Here is a 24,233-nt window from a genome sequence, read left to right as displayed (position 1 = left end):
AGTACCCTTAGACAAGAAGAGGTGGAGAGTCGATCCTGGGGCTTTTCAGTCTATTTAATTGGATATTTGCGGGATATTTTATGTAAGCAAGCAAACGAGTGGGAGTTCTTAGATCACAAAATGATCCGGACTCTTGGTGAAATGGCCACCACTCAATTAAACAATACCTACACTCATAAAGTAAAAAAGACATGAAAACAAGAGAAAGCGGCTTTTGAAATTATTATCCGGACTGCTGCTGCACGAATCACAGCAACAACGCTTCGAGTTTCGAGTCGCTTCGCTTTGAGGAAACCGGACGCTTTGTGAGTTTCACCGCGGACGAGATTGTGCTACAGTGACCCTTAGTCCAGTTGCATCTGTTACATCCTACAAGTTATCAAATCAGCAACAATTTAAGAAACCCTCTTCTTTTATGTGAGGGAGCGAATTTAAACTATAAAGGTAAACTAAGCTGCCATGACGCTACAGGTATGTTTTCAGGAAACGAGAGAAAGCGTGACAATGTCGACGGCGAAAGGTGATATATGCAAATTAGTTCAAATTCTGTTTAATAAACCTTCGAAAGGAGTGTAAACTAGTGACGTTTTAACAAATTGCTTTGAATTTGGATACCATTAAATGAAGATCATAGACATAAGTATGTGCTAAAGAACTCAAAGTAATCCATCGGCCGTGAAATATTGCAATTGGGAGATACGTGTAAAAGAGAAGCGAAATTTGCGCTTTGTTTACACTGATACGTATGCGACGATAAAGCAAACCCTGCTGCGGATCACAATTTTCAAAGATACATTTTGTCTACCACAAGAACTCTCACTTATTAGTATCATAAAAAGATGCCCTCTGTGCAAAGAAGTACTCGACTCAAAGCTTGTGGACTGTTAATAACTTCGTGATTGTGCGGATGGCTGATGCGCTTACGGCTTTTACTGCAGTAAAGTTGCCGAGGATATATTCGAACCTTGTGTAATAGACCTTAGATAAACGTGAGAATCCAAATTTCAGAACCAGGTTGAAAACAGACGACGAAATATCGTGTTTAGGCTTTAGGACGTGATATTAAAGTTGCCACACTCGTCTTCGAAATCTCCAATCGAGTACTCAAGATGTTCGAAAAGTAACTGAGCTGTTCTAATCTGTAGCATTTATTTTGGTGAATCTACACTCTTTGGCGCCTTCCAACGTTCATGATATGTATTTCCTGTCAAGACTGGACAGAAATTACAAGGTAGAAAACTAGCAGGTATCGACAATATGAAAAATAGACTTGAATAAATCAAGTGAAAACAAGAGAGAATCTATAGCGTTTCTTGCGTGAATACAACCAGTGACGTCACAAGGTCCTTAAATTCGGTTCCAGAGCCCGGACACAGTTTTGCTCCAAAAAGTTGATTTCAGCAGCTAAAAAAAGCACTTTCCGTTAGGATTTGACAGAAATAAAGTTCACCATTATTTTAAGCATGTTTGAAACTACAAATTGGGCTAATAAAAGAGAGTACGAAAATTTCGTTTCAGTGGCACTTTAACGTTTAATAAAGTACACCATAGCTTTCCCTTCTAAGTGTTATCTTGAAGTTGCTTACCACCAAATAAAACTTTTTGTTTTCAGTTCATTAGCTTCATATTTTCAGGAGAGTAGATCATATTGATATCAGTGGAAGACAAAAGTGAAGTTCATGATATGCCGTCTCCCACCATATTGAAAATTGCATTCATCGAGGAACTGCTGACCACTAGTAATGCAGCCTACAAAGCTGTCAGGCATTCCATTTAGAAACGAGAGACTGGTGCGAGTATTTCTCACGGATCGAGAATTTTAGGTCGGAAAGAAACACAGACTTGTTGTATATTTTATTAATCTATTGACTAATTCATCAGCTTTAAGGCCTCTTCGATGTGGAGCTCGCTGCACAATCCATCCGCTCACTTTTCCACGTGATTGCTAGCACCTGCCTGATCGATCTTTATCCTGCTTCAACGGTCGGTTCGTGCTTGATGATTTACAAACTGGAAAAGTTATCAAATCAGCGATTTCAAGCGAAGGTTTTGCTGTCTTCCCCCTCTGGAAATTCAGGGCTGAACCCCCCCCCCCCCCCCCATGTGTTTGGAATTCCAAACTGCATTACCCTCCAATGCCTTCAGAATTCCAGTCCAAGAAACCCCCCCCTCTCCCTTGGAATTCCAAGATGCCGCCTGTGGTATGGCATGGATATTTTCTGGAATCACCCATTTTTGACCAGCCTTGTCTTGCTCATTACATGGACATGCTTATTTCAAATATCACGCAATCATGCACGGTTTCCAAAAAAACCAGCTGCTACTCATACCAGAAGTATGGTGATATATTTATCTAATCTAGATAGATTGGATAGATATTTTGCAAGTAGATCTTAATTCAGTAGATTTTTTACTGTTATGCTTTTAGATCAGATTAGATAGATTTTGTACTTTTTGTTTTTTTTTTCATTCAGAGGGTCCTCAATTAGCTCTTTTAAGCTGAATACATTGACATGTTAGTAGAGTAAATGATTATTATAATTATTATAAGATAACTGAGAAAATTTCTTCAATCATGGCGATTGAAGGAGAGGAGGCCAATTTATTATTAATTTTTAATTTGCACTGCAGTGCAAATTAATGCATCCACTTTCATGATTTTCCCAGTCATAAAATAAATGAGTAATCGTATGAAGGCTGAAGAAAGAAGAAAACCATGGAAAATCAAAGTTGCTGTTAAGTGGCAATTTATTGCATGAAAAATAAACAATTGCAAACTAAAATAGCAATGCAGTGGAATTCTATCAATTAGGCAGAAAAGAGTCGTGCAATACTTGGTCAAAACTTACATGAGACAAACTAAGTAATTTGGAGTCAATAACATAACAAAATTGAATAACAAATACATAAAAAATAAAAATAAGACTTTGTTAAGGTATGACATAAGATTCAACTTGAATTTTCAGACGGGTGGTAACGGGCGACATGGGTGTCAATGGGTTAACAGAGTTGATAAAGTATAGACAAAATGCAGAGCTGTAGGAGTCTACATTGGATATAGTCATGCAAAGTTCTGATGGAAACGTAGAGTCATTGAAGGGAACAGTTAAATAAAGCTTTGAACATTTTTTTGGTCACATTTTTTTCAATAAATGTCTGGCAATAGAAAAGTTCTTTATGTAATGTAATATAACTCTTCCTTCAATTTGCCCTGTGGGAAACTTATGTAAGTATTTTCGATGTTGAGGGTGGTTACCACAGCCATATCTCTTGTTTAGTCTATAAAAAGTAGTCGAATGAAAAAGAGGAATTGGTGGATTTGGAATGTTGATGAATCCACAACAAGGCAAATTATAGGTCCGCAGACATGTGCCTGCTTACGTTTACTTGATATAATTAGTTTATAGTTGATAATTTTTGAAATGACTTTTGAAAGCCTTTTTGAAAGCTCAAGTAGTGCATGTACAGTGTAACTAGGTAAGTAGACAAGAATTAAATTACAGACTGTTTATACAGCCTGCTTATAAATTTTAATATGGATTATTTTGATTGGCACTGGAACATTGTTATTGGACATGCCATCATAGTTCCTAGCTCTCCTCTAGGAGAATAGTGTCAAATTGCACAAGGAAGCGACTGTGACTGTGACTGTGTAACTTTTACCAAATTCTTCCCATCATGCTCATTTGGGAAGATGGTGTGAGACTTTTGTGAGTGTTTTCCCACAGAAAACATCTGCCATTTGAATCTGTAGTAGCTTGCTGTGTGAATATTTTACCCCACTGTGTTCATCAGTCAATCAGCAGTTTATACCGAACTGTGATGAATTTATAGATGTTTTTCTTCATGATTAATTTATAAGTTGCTCATTGGCAAAGTGGGAAGGTTCCAGCTGGGTGATTTGCAGTTGGCGGGTTGAGGTCGGCTGTTTGAATCCCGGTGCTGGCCTTTTTTCTCCCTTCAAGCTAGTAAGGGATGTCATGGGCTCCTGCTTGCATTTATATAGGTACTGGAAAATAGAAATGTTCAAGCCATAAAGTAATTTGAAATAATTAACAGAAGAAAAACACTTCTCGAGTGTGAAAGTTTTGATTAAAACCGGCTGTCAAAGTGGTCAATGGATGAAGTTATACACACACCTTTGTTAAATGCAAAATAGTCTTTAATTTGGGAGTACTTGTTCAACTCCAAACACAAGATCAGTCCATTGCTTTGGCAGCCATTTTGTTCACAATGGTCAGGTAAATGTTGCCCTTCTCGCAAATTATCCTGGTCAGCAGAATAACTATCAAAAAAAGTAGTTTATGACCCACTGACTGACTGACCAAGTGGCTGAATTATTTCTTCCTCAACTAACCACTGTAACTCATTTTAGCTATGCTATCACTCGTTAAAAAGCTGTTGGTTAGTTTTCAGTTTTTCTGCAGTTTGGGAAGTTATATTTATTTCTTATCTTGTAAAGCAGGAAAATAATTATAATTCCTTGTGAAGGTTCAGTGTGTTTTAAAGAAATAGGGGAAAACAAAGGAGAGATTTTAGTAAGGATCAGTAATCGGGTTGATGTACTTGAATGTATGTTCAATGTAACACAACAATCATAATTTATGAATATGTTATATAAACTTTTTGGCTGATGCAAAACTTGTACTTGTTGTTTTTAGGCTCTTAAAAACTTGGCATTTAGGCTAACATCTCGAGAAGACATTGCCAAACAACTGGAAACATTTAAGCTTAAAATGATTCTTAGGTAGGTTGGAAAAGAAAGTTTCCAGTTGCTTTTCAAGTTAACTAATACTGTAAAAGAATGTATGACACTACTTTTGACTATTTTCCCCCAGGTTACTTCAAATTTCTTCATTTAATGGCAAGATGAATGCATTAAACGAGGTAATCATTGTAATTTAAAATTAATAAATCATAAGGTGCTAAAACTGTAAAGATAGAATGGAATATGAGACTGTTATGTTTGACAGTGTCAGGCAGGTAAAGACACAAAGACATTAGAGGATTGATGTTATTGATAAATCCAGTTGCTTACACCAAACAGCTGCAGCCATAAGTAGACCCTCTCAGTTGGTATGTGCACTGATACAAGGTCAGCAGTCACCTGTCACACTGACAAAGTGTCAGGGAAACACACAGGAAACCTAAAAAATGCCTGCCATAATACAACACTATAAAGTATTAACCCATAGATTTATGTGAAGTTGTGAAGTAATTAGGTTAACAAAAAAAATATTGTTAAGTAAGTAGGTATTTATTAGAATTATGTTATAAACTGTATACATTGGGAAATTGCTGTTCATAATAACATTACAAAGTTCAAGACTATATGTAGATTTCGTTTGTAGCTTTTTTATTTTTCATCTTTTTGGCTTTATTTTTCTTGTCTTCTCTTTGTTGTTTTTTACATTTACTAACCCATAGATTCATGTGAAGTTGTGAAGTAATAAGGTTAACAACAAAAAAAAAGTGTTGTTAAGTAAGTAGATATTTATTATATGTTGTAAACTGTTTGTAAATTAAAAAAAAAAGGTACAGTATGCTTGATTTTGAAAGCACATGAATTGTGTTGCACTTTTGTGCATGCTAAGCACTATTGACACTTGTTGTTAACTCCTTAAAAGTTCATAGAAATGTATCATTGAAATAAGAGTTTTGTTTGGCAGATAAACAAAGTTATTACTGGTGTATCATACTTCACTCACCGACACACTGTAACAGAAGAGGATGAGTGGCTGACAGCTGACAGAATGGCAGTGAGTATACATGTAACACTAGACATAGTCTTTCAGTCTTTCTGGGGATTTACAGAGTGATCAGCCATAATGAGGGCAAGCTGAAAGAGAAAGTTAAGAGCAGGGCCATGGGAGCTTTCTCGACTGAGGATATGTACATTGATAAGGATTGATGGGTGATAAATTTGTCCAACTATCAACTCAGTTTACATGAAAAATGCGTGCTACAAAATGGGCTAAATTTTGCTACAACCCCAAGAGTCATCCCAATCGCCAACATTGTAACAAATATTGAAACAGGAGTTTACAACCTTTCTGAAAACTCTAAAGTGACAGTATGCGCTGCTGCTGTCAACATTTTGAAAAACAGCAAACCAGAGACCAACCCTAACATCTGGCGACAACAACTCACCGCAGTAATGAACCTCAAACAGGACTCTTCTGTTACTGTTGTGCCAGTAGATAAGATGAAGGCTGTAGTTGTCATGGACACAGTTGAGTACAGAGAGAAGGTTAGTGCTTTATTCAGTGATGCCAACACCTACATAAAGATTACAGATAAATACAGAAACCCAACATCAAGAGTTGGAAATGATCTTAACCGACAAACCAACCATAGATCCACAAACCTGGTACACCTCTATGTCCCATTACCAGCTGTATCAACTCATCAACCTACAATGTATCCAAAAATTTTGTTTCCATGTTATCACCACTGCTGAACGAAAAGTACTTGGTAAAGAACAGTTCTGTGTTTGCCCAGCAAATAAAAGAACAGCAGATTGCAGAGGATGAGGTCACGTTATCTTTCAATGTCATTTCTCTTTTTACGTCCATTCCAGTAGAGCTTGCTTTACAGATCACTCATGAAAAATCACAACTTACAGGGCATTACTCTACCAAAGCGTACATACGTTTCTGTAGCAAACATCATGAAGTTGTTAGAGTTTGTCTTAAAGAACAGCTATTTCACTTACAAACAAGAAGATCATTACCAGCAAACATTAGGCTGTGCCATGGGCTCACCAGTAAGTGCCACAATCGCTAACCTGATGATGGAGTTTGTAGAGGAAACAGCAATTTCCACTGCCGCTCATCCTCCATGATGGTTGTGCAGGTACGTGAATGATAGCCATACCTGCGTAAAGAAAGACTACATGGAAGAGCTCTATAGCCGTTTGAACTCTGTTGAACATAAAGTTTACTAACAAGGTTGAAGAATACAACAGGCTTTTTTCTGAACACTACAACCATCAGGGTACATGGAGAGATACACGTGAGTATATACAGAAAACCAACACACACAGACAGATACCTTGACTACAACTCCCATCACCCAGTCCAACACAAAAGATCAGTTGTGGATACACTTCTTAATAGGGCTTCACAAATACCATTGACACAAGCAGAACGATCCAGAGATAGAAAACACGTCCTCAAAGTCTTGCGGGATAACAACTACCTTTTATGGTTCACTAATAATTGCAAATCTTACCGCAACCTCTCTGACAGCGTTTCCAGCAACACCGACAGCTCTGATGCAAGTACATCTTTCACCTCGAGCAATTTAGTGGTCATTCCCTACGTCAGAGGGGTCTCTGAGAAAATCTCACAGGCGTTATGCAACAATGTCAAAGTAGGTTTCAAACTTCTGGGTGTTTAATGTGCTTGCTTCACACTGCCCAAGGACAAACCCCCTACTTTACAGTCAAGAGGTGTGGTTTACAAAATTGGTTGCCTTGACTGTGATTTCATCTATTATAGACAGATGAAGCCTTGGCAACATGATTGAAAGAACACAAGAGGGCGGTTCGAGTTGGAGACAGTCACTTCAAGGTTGCACAACACGCCAATCAGTAGGCCATGACATAGACTTTGATCACGCCACGGTGGTGGACAATGCTTGTGATTACCATAAAGATACTTTTTCTTGAGGCCTGATACTCTCATAGAGACTGAAATGGGGGTCACATATTGACATTCCAAATATTTACAAATCACTCACGTGATTTGTTATGTTGCGCAGCGCTCATTCATTAAATTTTGTTGGCATAGCACATGCAGAACTGTGAACGGTAAGATAGCCACTAATTTCAGTTGGCTTTTTAAACCAACGAAGACCGAAGTTGTTCGGTCAAAACGTCTTTTTATAAGTAACTATTAATGTTGTTTTAACATTGTAGTAGAGTTAGTGTCAATCAAAACTTCGAATGTATACCACCGATGTCTATCCCTGACTGCAATTTTAGCATTTTTGGAGCTAACTTAGTCAATTTGCAGCAGAGACCATTGAAACTTGGTACGCTTATAGTTCTACAGGCAACACACTTATGACTACAAAAAATTCTGTTCCCATGGAAACTCACTTTTTTCCAGTTCCCTCCAACTTGATTTCAATGTTTCAGTGAATTTCAGCGTGAAAAACCTTAAACAAGACCACAAACTCAACCTAACATATCTATGTGCTTGCTGGATCATGTGGATGAGGCACCATTGGCAAAATTTATGTCAAAATGGAATGCTAAAGGTGGCCAGGAAAGCCTTTAAAATTGGGAAGGTCTGGAACCCAGTATGTTGCCATGGTAACAAAACTGTTAAGCTCATACTGTGGAGCACAACTACATGTAGAATCTTACTGCCAAAAGTCGTGCATTTCTGCTACAGATTGGCTGCAATATCTTTTTTCATCATATTTGATCAAAATTTGGTTGAGTTTATGACTTCAGTTGGCTAATTCGCATATTTTAATAACTTGAATATCTCTTGAATGAAGTGAGATGAAGTGGAGGACATTGTAAATTTTTTTTGAATTCTGTCATCTATGAAGTCCAATTTCACTGTAGAAAGCCTTCTAAAGATGCTGGCAAACAGAGAAATGACCGAAAGCAACTTGGCGTCATTCATTATTCAATGTGACAACCTCACTCTCCCCAGATCTCCTATACGTGGTTGTGAGCCACTCCAAGTTAGACTTCTAAGGGGCACAGAAAAATCGAGGATTTAACCAACTCAAAAATTTTCTGCACAGAAATACTCCAAAAATTAAGCTTTAAATTTTATTTTGCGAAAAATAATTTTTGAGGTTAACAGTTTGTTTAACCCATTGACGCCTGAACGAAATTGCCCGCGACCCACCCCTAATTCCCTGGCGGTTTTTTGGAATATTTCAGAGCGAGCGAAAGCACAGAAATAAACCATATGCGCAGTAACCACAGACACAAGATCAGGTTTCAAGACATCGTTTATTTAAAGTTGAATAATTGAAGGGTCAAAATATTAAAAAATATTAACAAAAAGAACTCAACCTGACGTGTAAAACTGATAAGTGAACAAGAAATGATATTATTTCTTTTTCTGCGCGACAAAATGTCCCACAGACGCTGAGAAAATCGACTTTGCGAAAATGAGTAATTATTGACTTTGGAGGACAAAAAACGAAACCAAATTCAACAGAATTTCATTCTTGTACTATAACGGCTAACATTTGAGAAAACAACGAAAAATAAAAGCAAAGAACTCATTTAAAACTCAATCTGAAAACAAGAAATCGAGTAATTTTTTCGCCGCACGACGAAAATATTCTGACACTGCGAAAGAAAGATGAAAGTCGTAAATCAAAAAGACGACAAAAACAAGTGAATTATCTTGAGATCAGTCGAATTTCAACTGTGTTAATCAGTGGCCATTTAGTTCTTTTCTCAGCGGTTCTGTAACAGCTGAATAAGACTCCAAAAAATATTTCAACGAAGCGAATAAACTAAATAAACAAAGTGCCTGGAGGTCGCCGTAAATTAAATATGCAGAAATCAAGCGTGCAAATTACTGTTCACTTTTAAAACCTAAAGTTCCCAAATACAAGGAACTAAATGAAAGAAATACGAAAGGAGGTTCAATAACAATAAATTTTCATTCAAGCTGAGGCGAGGAAACCTATTTAAAAGCAAAAAATTGTTCAAAATTTCGCAGGCGTGTTTCGCTGCATGAACCGCATGTGCAAATTATTCTTCACGCTAACGCGAAAGGTTGAGTTTTGGCCGACCGCTTTTGCAGTCATTTTAATGCCCGTGGCTTTACAAATCGTTTCGAAAGTTGAATTCAACTTTAAAGTAATAATGTACATGACCATTTTTGTTTCTTAAGTCCGAAAAGCTGCTTTCAATCTGCGATCTGTCATCAAAACTTACTTGAAAGCGCTCCGATCTTCATGTTTTCGCAGCGGTTGTAGGAAGAAAAACTTCTTCACCAGAAAGTTTTGAGGACTCTGTACTCCTTGATCCTCCATTCTGAGGCCACCTAAACATTGATTTCTATTTTTCCTTTCTATTTTAAAGCCCAAATCAGTAATTTATCCGTGTCAGGAATGAAAACAAGACCTTGGAAGTTTTTAGATTTGGCCCACAACGCGCCATGATTACCTGCACTTTTCGAGTGCGCGATTTTAAGAAGAAAAACCGTCTTTCTACGACCCCTAAAGTCCTCTAAAAATATGCTCAGAAAGCCCATTCTGATTGGTTTATTTGTCCTTAAGAACAATAGAACAATAGGACAACCAAAAAGTCTTCAGGGAGGGTAGGAAAGGCAATTGTCCCCATGTGCTTTTTTTCGGGCGGTTATGGGTGGCACAGGGAAATGGAGGAGTTTTTCGCACGGGCGGTTACGGGCGGCACAGGCGTCAATGGGTTAAAACTCCTTTTCAAGGTAAAAAACCCCCACAAAATTTACAGTATCACATGCTTTATTTAATATCTCCATAAGTATTTATAGCAGTGAAGAATGCAAAATCTCATTTAAAAGGGTATAAAAATATGCTTTCTTTTTACAATCCATTGCCCATGAGAACTCACTTGCCTGCTGTGGTGCATGTAACTAGTTTCAAATGTTGGTGGCTAGGTGTCTTATTGGCAAGCATTTTTTTGTGTTGCAGGAATGGATCCAGAAAAATGGAGTGCTTTCTATTGTGTTAAGAGATAATCTTCATCAACCGCAGGTATGATCATGTTTTACACTTAAGGTAATTCCTCTGAAATAAAAGTGACAATGGATTTTTGTTCAAACTTTGTCCACTGAATATTTGTCATATGATAACTTCAATTTTGAAATAATAAAGGAGGGTGCCCATGCTCGTTAAGGAGCAGTGAGGCATTGAAAATGCCCCATTTTGGCATTATTTAATGCTTATTATAAGAACGCATTCCCAGTAATTGTAAAATCTTTGTGAGCCCAGACTCATAAGAGCATGCATTACACTACAGTCAATACATTGTGTCGGACACAAATAAACATTTTAAGTTTGATTTAGACGGAAAGCAAAATCCTTGATTAAAAATTGGAACCAAATTTCTTGACATGGTTACCAAACTGCAAAATAGAAAAGACCACGGTGTATCTGGTATTTTTCTTATTTATTCAATTTTCAGCAATAGAAATGAGATCAGTCTTTTCTCACGCAAAGCTTATGATTAGTTGATTACAATCACTGGAAAATCAAAGTGCTCTGTGAGCAAACTCGTGAATTGAACAAAAGAATTAAAATATTTTTTGGATTATGTTTAGTATTATCTGGTTTAGGGAATATTGTGGTTGATTTTCATATTTAGAGTGCGAGCAGTAGTTCAGTGTTCGCTAATAAGGTACCAAGGAAACAAAGTAGCATTTGGATAAGAAGGCATTACAACTGAAACGATCAGGCTATTACATTTGACAAGGGTGGACGAGGTCATGTGTTTTAGACATTTATCATTTTTGTTTCTGGTTCACCAAGAAATAGTTGGCAGTAAATGTGGTTGAAAAGTTAACATTGGAAATATTGAAAAATCAAGGCAATACTGTCTTAATGTAAACATTAATCATTCTTCCTTTATCAAATGAGATAAACAGAAATGAGTTTTGAGTTTTATTGCAAAATGGCATTTTCAGGTTCTGCTTATAAGGACGTATATGTACAAGGACATGTTCATGACATTTTCGATGGAAGTTTCCGTTGTAAAAATTCCATGAAATGCAAAGTCCTAGGCGATATTTTCATTTCAAGTTGCAACAAGGCGACGAGGAAACATGGGTTATTTTCCTTTGTCGAGAGACATTAGAGAAAATTAAACAAAAATTGTAACCATTGTAGGTATGCCGATGGTGAAGTATCCACAGCGAAGAATATCTAGTTCCATTGCAGCCTAAGTTTCACTGGCTTTAAAAACAATGAAAATGATTGGAAGAAAAACTAGCCTGCGAGAGCACCCGGTTTTTTTGGCTCTTGTTGTTGTTGTTTTTTTTTGCATGAAACAAGAAGCAGAAAAAAACGTGCCCTTGCACGCTAAAGAGAAACACAAGCGACTTGATTGAGCCACATGTTTATGAGCTAGGCACAATTCAACTGGAAGTCCGATATTTTCGGACTTCAAATCGGATCCCTCCAGGGTCACTTGTTTCCCGACTGCTGGTCAAGGGGAACGAAGACTCTTGGTACAAGCCTGCTAGCATTCCAGTGGAAACCACCAACCAGAGTGTCCGCAAGAACAATTTGTGATATCACGGGAGATTGCGATCTTATCTGATACTCAGTGCGTGTTTACCGACCAGTGCGTAATTTTAGCAATTTTGACCTTCAGGTTTGATTTGTAATACTTGATTAACAATTACGCTGAGGCCTTGTCCACACTACCCCAGAGAAATTTGAAAACGCAGCTTTATTTCTACGGTTAGGTCTTCCATCCACACTAATTCGCCACAAAAACGGGCGCTCTTCAAACAAAAACACTGCCGGCTTTGTGTTTTAATGTGGACGGAAAACATTTTCAAAATGGAGCTTTCCCAAAACGATGACGTCACGATTTCCTCAAACACAAATGCAAAATGACCAGTGATTGTTGTGTTTTCAAATTTCTCCAACGAGGTGTGGGCGGAAAACATTTGTTGTGTTTTCAGAGTGATTAACACCCTTTTCAAATTTCTCCTGTGTAGTGTGGACGGGGCATGAGTGTTTGCAGTTCCAGGGTAGCCATTCAAAGTTAATGCTTATTTACCTATCAATGTTAAGCCACTGCGGGGGGACGGGATGGGGGGGAGGCCGGGCATAGGCTTGGGACTTTTGATCATTCGCCGAGTCCCGGGGATCGGAACTTTTGACTTCAACCGTTAGTAGACTGGGCCCTGCCGACGCCATCTTGGATGACCGAGAATGACTGGAAACAAACTGAACAGAATTGGAAGAAAACAATGTTCCAGATCACTGGCTGTGCATAAGATGCTCAGAAGATTGGTGTTGAACTTAACATTGTTGCAGATATTCTGTAAACAAGGCCTTTGCTACAGATCTTAGTTTTTCCTTAACTCCATTGCTAAACATCATTGATTTGTATTTTGAAAGTTGTGTATGGAAACAAATTTCCGAATCCTACATAACGTAAGACTGTTTTTAATTTAAGCTCAAATGAATTGAAATTATGAAACATTGTACAGGATAATGTTCTGTATTCACCTTCATACATTCAATTTTCAATGCATGTTGTTTCTAAGCATGGTTATAATTTTAGCGCTAAACGAAATTGAATTATTGAACTTCATCTTTATGAGCCTACCATGTGCAGTGTATCAATATGAGTTATTATACATTGAACTCACTATCTCTTTTCTGATTGGCCGAAAGCGTACTGTGAATTTTCGAAATCAGCGCCTGTGACGTCATAACTGCAGATTATACAATAATCATATCAAGGACACTCAAGGTCACGGATAATCATGTCATGTATGACCGCGGTGCATGATTTCTAAGGGTAATCATGTCAAGTTTGCGCACTTTGTGTTGCCTGCCGTCAGTGAAGAAGCAAAAACATGACTTCCCTTTTTCTCGGTAAGAGTTATCAGCCTCAGCCTTTGGCTTTGGCTGATAACCCCTACCTCGACCTTGATTATTCTGGATATCACAAAAACCTCATCCAATAATTGTTTATTAGTGAATACATCTAAGATCTTGAGTCCTCTTATGGGGCTTTTTTCATATTTCTCTACTACAGATAGAGGTCAACATTTTATTTCCATCGTTTATGTTTAAAATGTAAGAAATTGAAAAGTCACAATGGTGTAGGACATTAGTCATGATAAGAATTTCCATGTTCTCTGTCTTGTTTAGTCGTACATGCCTCCCCCCCCCCCCAGCGGCTTAAGATTGATAGGTGCATTACATAGACCAAAACATCCTGCATGAATGCCTCCAGATAGACTTGCCACAAGTAGACTTCTACTTCTATAAAATGAAGTCGACTTGTTCTGCTTGCTCGGATTCAAATTTAAAATTTGTATAATTTTGGCATGAAACATGGGTGTGACGTAATGATTGACAGCCTACCCCTAATTCCCTGGAGTTTTCTTGAAATATTTCAGAGCGAGCATAAGCAGAAAAATAAACCATATGCCCAGTAACCACAACCATGTAAACTACTGGGCAACCAGTAAATTATGTTACCCTCGTTAAATAAAGTCTTTTTATTATTTTTTTAAAATTTTTTTTATGTATAAGATCAGATTTTAAGACATCGTTTATTTAAAGTTGAACAAATGACAGGCCAAAATTTTAAAAAATATCAACAAAAAGAACTCAACTTGAGGTGTATTATAATTGATGAGAAAACAAGAAATTATATTTTTTCTTTGCCGCGCGACAAAAGCCGAGAAAATTGAACAGGCAAAAACAAGTTAATTATTGACTTTGAAGGACAAAACGAAACCGAAAACAACAAAATTTTGATTCTTTTACTATAGCGGATAACATCTGAGAAAACACTGGAAAATAACAGCGAAAAGACATATCTAAAGTACAATTTAAAAAAAAAGAAATCAGATAATTTCTTCGTGTGCGACAAATAATGCAGTGCAGTGAAAGAAAGATGAAAGTTGTAAATAAAAAAGACGACAAAAACAAGCCAATTATTTTGAGACAAATCGTATTTCAGCTGTGTTAAATTAGTGCCACTTAGTTCTTTTCTCAGGAGTTTTATAGTAGCTGAATAAAACAAAAAAAAAAATGTATTTGAACGAAAGGAATAAACTAAACAAACACGGCAGTGGAGGTCGCCGTCATGAAAATATGCAGAAATCCACGGTGCAAAAAACCTAAAATTCCCAAAGAAAGGTAACCAAATGAAAGAAACATGACAGGAAGTTCAATAACAATAAAGTTTCATTCAAGATGAGGCAAAAAAAGAAACTATCTGAAAGCAAAAAAATGTTCAAAATTTCGCAGATGTGCTTCGCTGCATGACAGCATGTTAAAATTAATTCTTTACGCTAAAGCGAAAGGTTGAATTTTTATCGGCCATGGCTTTAGTAGTCGTTCAAGAATTAGAATTAAACTTCGAAGTAGTACTGTGCATTACCACTTTTGTTCTCTAAAGTCCAGGAAGCTGCTTTAAATCGGCGATCTGTATTCAAAACCCACTTGAAAGCGCAACGACTTTATAAACACAAGGTTGTATTTACCTTCAAAGGCATCCTTAATTTCCGTGTCAGAACTTTCTGGCCTCAAAACTATAGCTTTGACTCCTTTCTCGTTCCGGCTGGACACCTGGTCTTCCACCAAGGAATTCAAAGGAAAAATAACAAGACAAACTGTCTGAACAACTTCTCTTTCACCATGTTCAAAAAGTCCAACGCAAACGGCCTAATGTGGAATGTTAAACTCTCTTCAGATCCAGTCGGTGATCGTGACGACTAATGTATCCTTCAACTACTATGTTGATTCACTCCGATTTCTTCGAAACCAAGCTTCTCAAACTAAACATCTTGTTTCAGCTTACCTGTGTTGTGTGTAGCTTGCGAAAAGCCCCGGTGCAAAACATGTCAGGAAGACGTTCCCTCAAAACACACATTGCGACTCTATTTGCCGACGAATGAACACGTGACCTCTAAGTTTTAAAAAAGGCACTATCGAACGTCAGAAAAATCCACGAATGCCAAATATACTCACTGACAGTTGCTTGGTGAAGGACAAATTGACCTCCAGACAATCCTAGTACAGACTCGAGCCCGCAGAGGTATCAGCGGTTTAACTAATTATTTTGTTGTTTCGCTCGCTCTATGCGCATTTATCATACCGTAACCGCACTTCAACGACTTCCATTTCTGTAAAATCCATACGAAGTCCGTGAGAACTTGTGCTGCTCATCGATTTTACGATCCTCGATGTTCTCATTTTCGGTGGCCGAGTCTTCTTTAACTTGTATCTTTTAATTTCGGCCTTTAAAACAGCTTATTTTAATTAAAGATGAACAGCAATTTAAAAGTAAGCCACAAGCGTACCTCTTTGCATAATGTTTATAGCCCATCAAGTGAACGACACATTATCCCTCAACTCATGATAACTCGTGTTGCGCATGCGCAATTCAAGAGTTAAAAAATTAGGTGCCTGTGCTCGTTGGTGAGCAAGAGCCATTTTTCAACTGACAGAGCTCAATATCAAGGCAAATCCGTCATGTTTTCAATATGTGCATGCACGAGTGCACGCTAATGACGCCATAAATTATGTGCAGTAAGGATAATAGTCTTCCTTTTATTGGATTGATATGAAAATTAAACCAACCATTTCAGATGGATTGAAGTTTGGTATTATGTGTTTCTCATGGCAATCAATATTTCCATGGAAACGATAAACAAAAAATTGAAAATTTGGTAAAACAGGAACTTTTATTGCGAAAGAATGCATTGAGAGAGAAAGAATTGCTCCAACCTTATCCCCAGCTACTTTTTTCACCTCCTTGCTAACTTAACAAAGTAAGCCATTGTTTGAAGTACAGATTGTTAATTGTGAGTTTTTCCTGCTTTACAGTATGTCGAAAAATTGGAAAAAATTTTGCGGTTTGTTATAAAGGAGAAAGCTTTGTCCTTAGAAGATTTGGACAACATTTGGGCTGCTCAGGTTTGTACAAATAGTAAAATGATCAGGAGGTAATTGAAGGCTTTCGTGCAAAAAGGGCATATATAGCATTTTGGGCTGATTTTTATTTTTTGCAGGATCAAGCTAATTTTTGGTGGACTGACTTGTTTTGACATGAAAAGCATCGTTGCATAATTGTTTTTGTTGATTTGCGCTTTGTTTTCAAGAACTAACATGTGCAAAAAAAAACTCAGTTTTCCAAGGGTATCTTTTGGAGATTTTTTGTTGAGCAAAAAACAAAAGAAACCTTTGTTTTGCTAAACGACAGAGTCACCGAAGCGTGTTATTTGCCACTAGTTTTATTATTTGTATAATTACGCAATTCTCTTACTGTTGCTTTGTTAGCGCAAGCAAATAAGGTGCTGAATGGGTCGGATTTGAGTTTGTTTTGTCTTGACACTGGTTCGATACGAGGTCGGGCGATTTTTTTCCGGTCTTTTTCTCTACTTCTTTCAAAAATCAAAACATCTATTTAAAAAAACTGTGCTGTCGAAGCTGCTAAAAGTAACCGTTTAAGTTTGCGCTGCGTCAAAATCCATCTGGGAAGGATTTGCTCTAAAAGATGCTGCTGGGAAAACCGAATTTTTTTTGCATTTGTTAGTTCTCAAAAACGAAGTGCAAATCAACAAAAACAATTACCCAATGATGCTTTTCATGTCAAAACAAGTCAGTGTGCCAAAAATTAGCTCGATCCTGCAAAAAATAAAAATCGGCCCAAAATGCTATACATGCCCTTTTTGCATGAAAGCCTTCAATTAGTTACTAAACAAACATAAGCCATACAATATTCTCTTTGCTCTTTTTTTATTGCATTACAATACAATACATAACATTACAAAACATTGACAGTGTGTTACATTACAATACTTACTTTCTATATACATGAACACTACATTAGGAACATCACTTACATTGCTTTATGTTTCAGAAACTATTGCCTGTTGCCTCGGGTGTTTCAGATGTAGATCTATCACAGAGTAATTGGTGTCATGACTTTGATGTTCTAAATCAACAAAAATGTTAGAGACATTAATTATTTCATTGTTGTCTGTTACTTATTGGATTTCTGTTCATAGCCTAGATATACTGTTTCCATATTTTTCAATGACTTTCCCTGCAACTGTTGTATCTAGTGACATAAAATATTGTAGTTCATGTGACTATGCTGAAGTCAATAGATAATGTTTTGCATAAACTAATTGAAGGTACATCAAGTATCTATACATGTCCTTAATGCTGAACTGTTGCTCGTTTATATGGTCATCTATTGGAAAAAGCACTACCAACTGTGATTTTAAAATTTCACCAAGGATTTGTTGTGTTTGCTATCGCCTGGTGGTTTGATGTTAAAACCAGTGTATTTGAATTGATTAATTCATTGTAGGATCACTAGTCCTGTTTCTAAAAAAGATTCAAATGTAAATTTGACAATATTGATCGCTGATTGCTCTTCTGCAATTATTTTTTAAATTTATAATTATCTAATATTAAACAAACTGATGTTGTTATCACAATGAGAGCTTGTCAAAGAAAGAGAAGAACTTTTAAAATCAAAGTGCTTGCATTGTCATATGTACATTTGTATCACTGTCGATGGACTAAAGTGGTGGATTGTGATACCTGATGGGTTGTAGAGAGGCTATCTTTCTCCATCAAAGTAGCATTGATTCTCCTATTTTTTCCAATTTTTTGGAAAGAAAGTTCCTTTTTTTCCTATTTTTAAGCGACGACGTATTGTGTGATGTCATCGCTTTATGCTGGCATGCATGCATTTCTTTGGATAGTGATTTTTCATAGTTTGTCGCGCTTGTGTCATGCACGATTTATGCCCCTGTGGAAGCGAAATGCACTCTGGGAGTTCCTTTGCTGCTTTCCTTTGCTGTTTGTAGATTCAGCGGAGTGCTTTTAATTGTAGCTTTTAAAAGAAGATTTAGGGGTGGATTTTACTTTAAACAGTGTCGAATAAATTTGTGTTCACGGGCAAACTCATAATAAGAACATATCCCCCATACATACAAGTTTAGATAGTCAAGTAAGTCACACAGGCGATAGGTGAAGGCTTTGCGGCTTTCCTTTGCTGTTTGTAGGATCAGCAGACTGCTTTTAATCGATATGACAAGTATAAAGTTAAAACAACAAATTAATTTACGGTGAGGTAATTATTGTTGCCAAAATAATATCTTAAAAGATAATAAGGTGTCAATTTCAGAGAGAGTAACATTCCTTTGTGGGTTTCCTTTGCGGCTTTCCTTTGCTGTTTGTAGGATCAGCAGAGTGCTTTTAATTTCAGCTTTTATACAGTGTCTGATAAATTTGCGCTCACTGGCAAACTTGTAATAAGAGCATATCGTCCATACATACAAATTTTGATAGACTAGCAAGTTGCACACATGATAGCTGAAGGGTCTACATAAAATTTACGGATTGGTAGTGCAGTTGTACTTTTGCCAGTCTTGAAGTGAATTGAATGAGCATTGTATGAGCACTGAAATATACAGTTTACAGTAGTGATAATGAAGTCAGGGTACAATTCATTTGCAGTTTTCAGTTTTTTATAAAGTTTTGAAAATGTGCTGTTTTATATTTTCTGTGAACGAAAGACTGGTTGTGATTAAACAATCGATAATCGTTTTGTCAGGGTAAAGACAATACGAATGTTCATTGATGACAAGTATACGGTTAACAGCAAATTAATTTTCTGTGAGGTAATTAGCATCGGCAAATATCTTTAAAGATAATAAGGTGTTGATTTCAGAGAGAGAAACTTGTACTTTGCGGCTTTCCTTGATATAGGGTAAAATATGGACTGGATCATTGGACCCTTGGACCTTTGGACTATTTTTTTGACTACTTTTTGACTATTTCTTGGATTAAAGTTTGGACTATTTTTTTAAGGGGTGGGTAGGTAGTTTTGTCAGGGGGGTGGTTTATCATACGTTCTTTCTCAGGGAGGGGTAGGTAGGTAGGGGGTAGGTAGATTAAAGGGAATGGAAATAGCTCTTGTGACGGTTCTTGTCCGGGACAGAAATATAGTGGAAGCCGACTAGTGCAAACGATCCATTATTTTAGCAAGTTATGAGCAGCAAGTTGCATTGGCACAAGTCAATAAGCAACTTAGCGGACAAGAATCAAAAAAAGTTTCCCTCATGGTGGTAACTTTTATGTAATAATTACGACCCCCTTCCCTCATAGATGACAACTTTTACTTACATTCTCCTCCCGTGTTAATAGGTCATGGGCATACGTACACGTGTTGTGTGACCATTGCTTTCAGATGGTTTATCATGTGTAATGATACAAATGCTGTAATTAGCACTTCTCCCCCTAACGAAAACTACCTACACTCCCCTCCCGAAGGAGGAACATATGATTAAACATTTCCCCTCACAAAACTACCTACCTACCTGCCCCTTCCTAAGTATTAATTTTTGATAAGTAAGAATCATATATTTTGACAAAATTCACCTACCCACCCCTCCCAAAGAGAAAAAAATACCTACCCCTACCTACCCCTCCCTGAGGAAGAACATATGATAAACCACCCCCCTGACAAAACTACCTACCCACCTCTTAGTCTAAAATTTTGTCCAAGAAATAGTCCAAGAAATTGTCCAAAAAATAGTCCAAAAAATTAGTCCAAAGGTCCAAGGGTCCACTGGTCCAGTCCTTATTTTACCCTATGCCGCTTTCCTTTGCTTGTAGGATCAGTGGAGTGTTTTTAATTTCAGCTTTTAAAGTGCCACTGAAACGAAATTTTTGTATGTGAGATGTTTGCTTAGTAATAAAGTTTCAACCTTACTTGGAAACACTGCAAACTTTTTTTTCGCGTACGGTAAGCGAAAACTGCTTTTTCAGCTGTTCGAAGTTGGCTGGTTAAGCCCAAAATTGGCGGCCATTTTGGCGCGGCCAAAACAGCCTAGTGACGTCACTGGTTGTATTACTCTCATGCCGCGCTGAAAATTTAGAGTGATTATGGGAGAGGAGATTACTGTTCGAAGCCCCCCAGAAAACATCTTAAGGACATCTCAGAGCTGTAAAGCAGATAATAACAGTAGCCTTAGACATGAAGAGGTTGAGAGTCGATCCTGGGGCTTTCCAGTCTATTTAATTGGATATTTGCAGGATATTTTATGTAAGCAAGCAAACGAGTGGGAGTTCTTAGATCACAAAATGATCGGGACTCTTGGCCAGCACTCAATTAAACAATATCTACACTCATAAAGTAAAAAGACATGAAAACAAGAGAAAGCGGCTTTTGAAAATATTATCCGCACTGCTACTGCACGAATCGCAGCAACAACGCTTCGAGTTTTCGAGTCGCTTCGCTTCGAGGAAACCGGATGCTTTGTGAGTTTCACGGCGGACGAGATTGTGCCACAGTGACCTTTAGTCCAGTTTTATCTGCTACATCCTACAAGTTATCACAACAGCAACAATTTAAGAAACCCTCTTCTTTTATATGAGGGAGCGAATTTAAACTATAACGGTAAACTAAGCTGCCATGACCCTACATGTATGTTTTCAGGAAACGAGAGAAAGCGTGACAATGTCGGCAGCAAAAGGTCATATATAGTATATATGCAAATTAGCTCAAATTCTGTTTAATGAACCTTCGAAAGGAGTGTAAACTAGAGACGTTTTAACGAATTGTTTTGAACTTGGATACTATTAAAGGAAGATCATAGACATAAGTATGTGCTAAAGAACTCAAAGTAATCCATCGGCCGTGAAATATTGCAATTGGGAGATACGTGTAAAAGAGAAGCGAAATTCGCGCTTTGTTTACACTGATACGTATGCGGCGATAAAGCAAACTCTGCTGCGGATCACAATTTTCAAAGATACATTTTGTCTACCACAAGAACTCTCACTTATTAGTATCATAAAAAGATGCCCTCTGTGTGCAAAGAAGTATTCGACTCAAAGCTTGTGGATCGTTAATAACTTCGTGATTGTGCGGATGGCTGATGCGCTTACGGCTTTTAATGCAGTAAAGTTGCCGAGGATATATTCGAACCTTGTTAATAGACCTTAGATAAACGTGAGAATCCAAATTTCAGAACCAGGCTGAAAAAAGACGACGAAATATCGTGTTTAGGCTTCAGGAAGTGATATAAAAGTTGCCACACTCGTCTTTGAAATCTCCAATCGAGTACTCAAGATGTCCGAAAAGTATACTGAGCTATTCTAATCTGTAGCATTTATTTTGGTGAATCTACACTCTCTGGCGCCCTCCAAGGTAGAACACTAGTAGGTATCGACAATATGAAGAATAAACTTGAATAAATCAAGTGAAAACAAGAGAGAATCTATAGCGCTTCTTGCGTGAATACAACCAGTGACGTCACAAGGTCCTTAAACTCGGTTCCAGAGCCTGGACACAGTTTTGCTCTAAAAAGTCGATTTCAACGGCTAAAAAAAGCACTTTCCGTTAGGATTTGGCAGAAATAAAGTTCACCATTACTTTAAGCACGTTTGAAACTATAGATTGGGATAATAAAAGAGAGTACGAAAATTTCATTTCAGTGGCACTTTAAACAAAGATTTTGGGGGTGGATTTTGGTTTATACAGTGTTGGATAAATTTGCGCTCACGGGCAAACTCGTAATAACATATCTTTGATACATACAATTTTAGATAGACAAGTGGGTCGCACACGCAATATGACAAGTCAAGAGAAAATGATTTTCTCTCGGACAAGTATATGGTTAAAACAACAAATTAATTTCCAGTGAGGTAATTAGCTTTGCCAAATATCTTTAGAGATAATAAGGTGTTGATTTCAGAGAGAGGCACTTTTCAGCGGAGTGCTTTTTATTTGGGTTGGTACATTTCGCTGACCCCTAGCACATGGACTGACAAGATGGACCTGGTACATGAACTACTTGAGTGAACCACCAATGGACTACCCTAAATGTAAACCCCTAAAATTTCTAACCCAAAAGTTTAAGAATCAGTTTGTCTGCTCATGTTCCAATCTTCTAGGAACAATTTTTAAACGTCATCACTTCTGCATGAATGGCATGCTGTTTATTTAAATTGTGAGTTACCTATATTCCTATTTTTGTGAACAACCATGCTGCTGGACACCCTTTTTCCAATGATGCCATAATAAATTAAAGTGGTGATTATCCAAATTATTATTACTTCTCTTAGTTCCCAGCTCTCTTCAGGGAGAATAGGGTCATATTATTATTATTACTTAGTCAGTGGTTATTTGATCAGCCCTAATATGCCCCAGTTATTTCAATTTTCAACTGGCTACAACACTTGCTGACCAACATTAAAGACAGAGACAAACCCAACGATGGACAGAGAGCTGTTTACAAGTCTGTTCTTGTTCTGACTGCCAGGCTTCCTACATCAGCAAGACTGGCAGAAACCTTAACAAAAGACTGACTTGCAAAAAAGCGATATAACAGTTGCTTTGAGTAATTTCTTTCTCAGGAATGATAGTTGTAACTTCTTTTGCTTAAATGGCTAATTTCTACCTTACCTTGTAGTTTCCTCTTGATAGCTTGAACAGGCTGGTTTACTTGATGGCTTTGATTGAACTTTTCCCTATTTTTCCTTACAGGCTGGAAAACATGATGCAATTGTAAAGAACATTCATGATCTTTTGGCCAAATTAGCCTGGGATTTTTCTGCTGAGCAACTTGACCATCTCTTCTCTTGCTTTCAGGTAAACTGTCATAGTTAGTTGTACATGTAACTCTCTATAAGAAAGATGACAGAAATTACTTTGGAGTCATTTTTTTTGTAAAACAAATATGTCTTAGTGTGTGAGGATTTTATCGCAATTGTAGAATGGTCATCTTTGTTTTTCTACAAAAAGAAACAGGTATTGTATTGGCCTTATTCTGAAATTTTCAGTGCTGTGTTTACTATGGTTAAGCCCAGGACTTTGTTGATGGGTTTCAAAATAGTTCCAAATTTGACAATCAGCAGAGGAATCATAGTCTTTGGCATACAGTAACATGTCATCAAGGCTTTTTTTTTACATTACGTGAAATTTTGAATGAAAAGAGTCTTAGCCGCTCAACAACTTAGTGATTTCTAGGACAGGAACAATTTTTTTTTCAATCTTGAGTTTCCTATTTTCCTATTATTATATCTCTCAGTTAGTACGCATGCTGTGATTGGTCAATTTAGTGGGCGGTACTCTCCTGTACGGCTTGCTAAAATTTAAAGTTGGTTTTGTTACCAAACTGTTTCGTGATTTATCGATAAGTGTTCTTAACTTTTATAGCAAGTGAAAGTTGAAAACTTTCTTATACTCTAAATTATGTAATAAAGCGTGCTAATGACTTAAAAACAGTTTCAAACTGACTTGTTTTGCTTTCGAGGTGCATCAGAAATTTTAAGCTGTTCTGCGTGAATAGAAATCGTTTCCAAACCCGTCAGGCATACAGTAGAGATATAACAAATGTCTTACTAACCTTGTTTTCTCCATCTGTACTGTAAGCTACAGATCCTGGTTTTTTTTCTCTTCGATTTTTGACCCGTGCGCTTCGCGCTTGGGCTGTAAATCGAAGGGGAAAAAACCATTACTTATTTATTTTGTCTGAACA

General features: G+C 37.3%; 1 protein-coding gene across 2 annotated transcripts in view; it reads left to right on the top strand.

Annotated features, from left to right (window-relative positions):
* The window catches only part of LOC145492242 (ubiquitin carboxyl-terminal hydrolase 9X-like), a 177,418-nt gene that overhangs the window by 29,073 nt on the left and 124,112 nt on the right, over positions 1-24,233 (top strand). For both annotated transcript variants that reach the window (XM_081471606.1, XM_081471605.1), the window contains exons 10-15: positions 4,662-4,747; positions 4,839-4,887; positions 5,670-5,759; positions 10,663-10,725; positions 16,555-16,644; positions 23,240-23,344. In XM_081471606.1, coding sequence (XP_081327732.1) covers positions 4,662-4,747; positions 4,839-4,887; positions 5,670-5,759; positions 10,663-10,725; positions 16,555-16,644; positions 23,240-23,344 — 483 coding nt within the window. The remainder of the gene's footprint in view (positions 1-4,661; positions 4,748-4,838; positions 4,888-5,669; positions 5,760-10,662; positions 10,726-16,554; positions 16,645-23,239; positions 23,345-24,233) is intronic.

This window comes from Orbicella franksi, chromosome 7 (genome assembly GCF_964199315.1).
Source record: "Orbicella franksi chromosome 7, jaOrbFran1.1, whole genome shotgun sequence".
Classification (NCBI taxonomy): Eukaryota; Metazoa; Cnidaria; class Anthozoa; order Scleractinia; family Merulinidae; genus Orbicella; species Orbicella franksi.
Note: the sequence above shows the minus strand (reverse complement) of the source record. Positions and strands in the feature narration are given on the sequence as shown.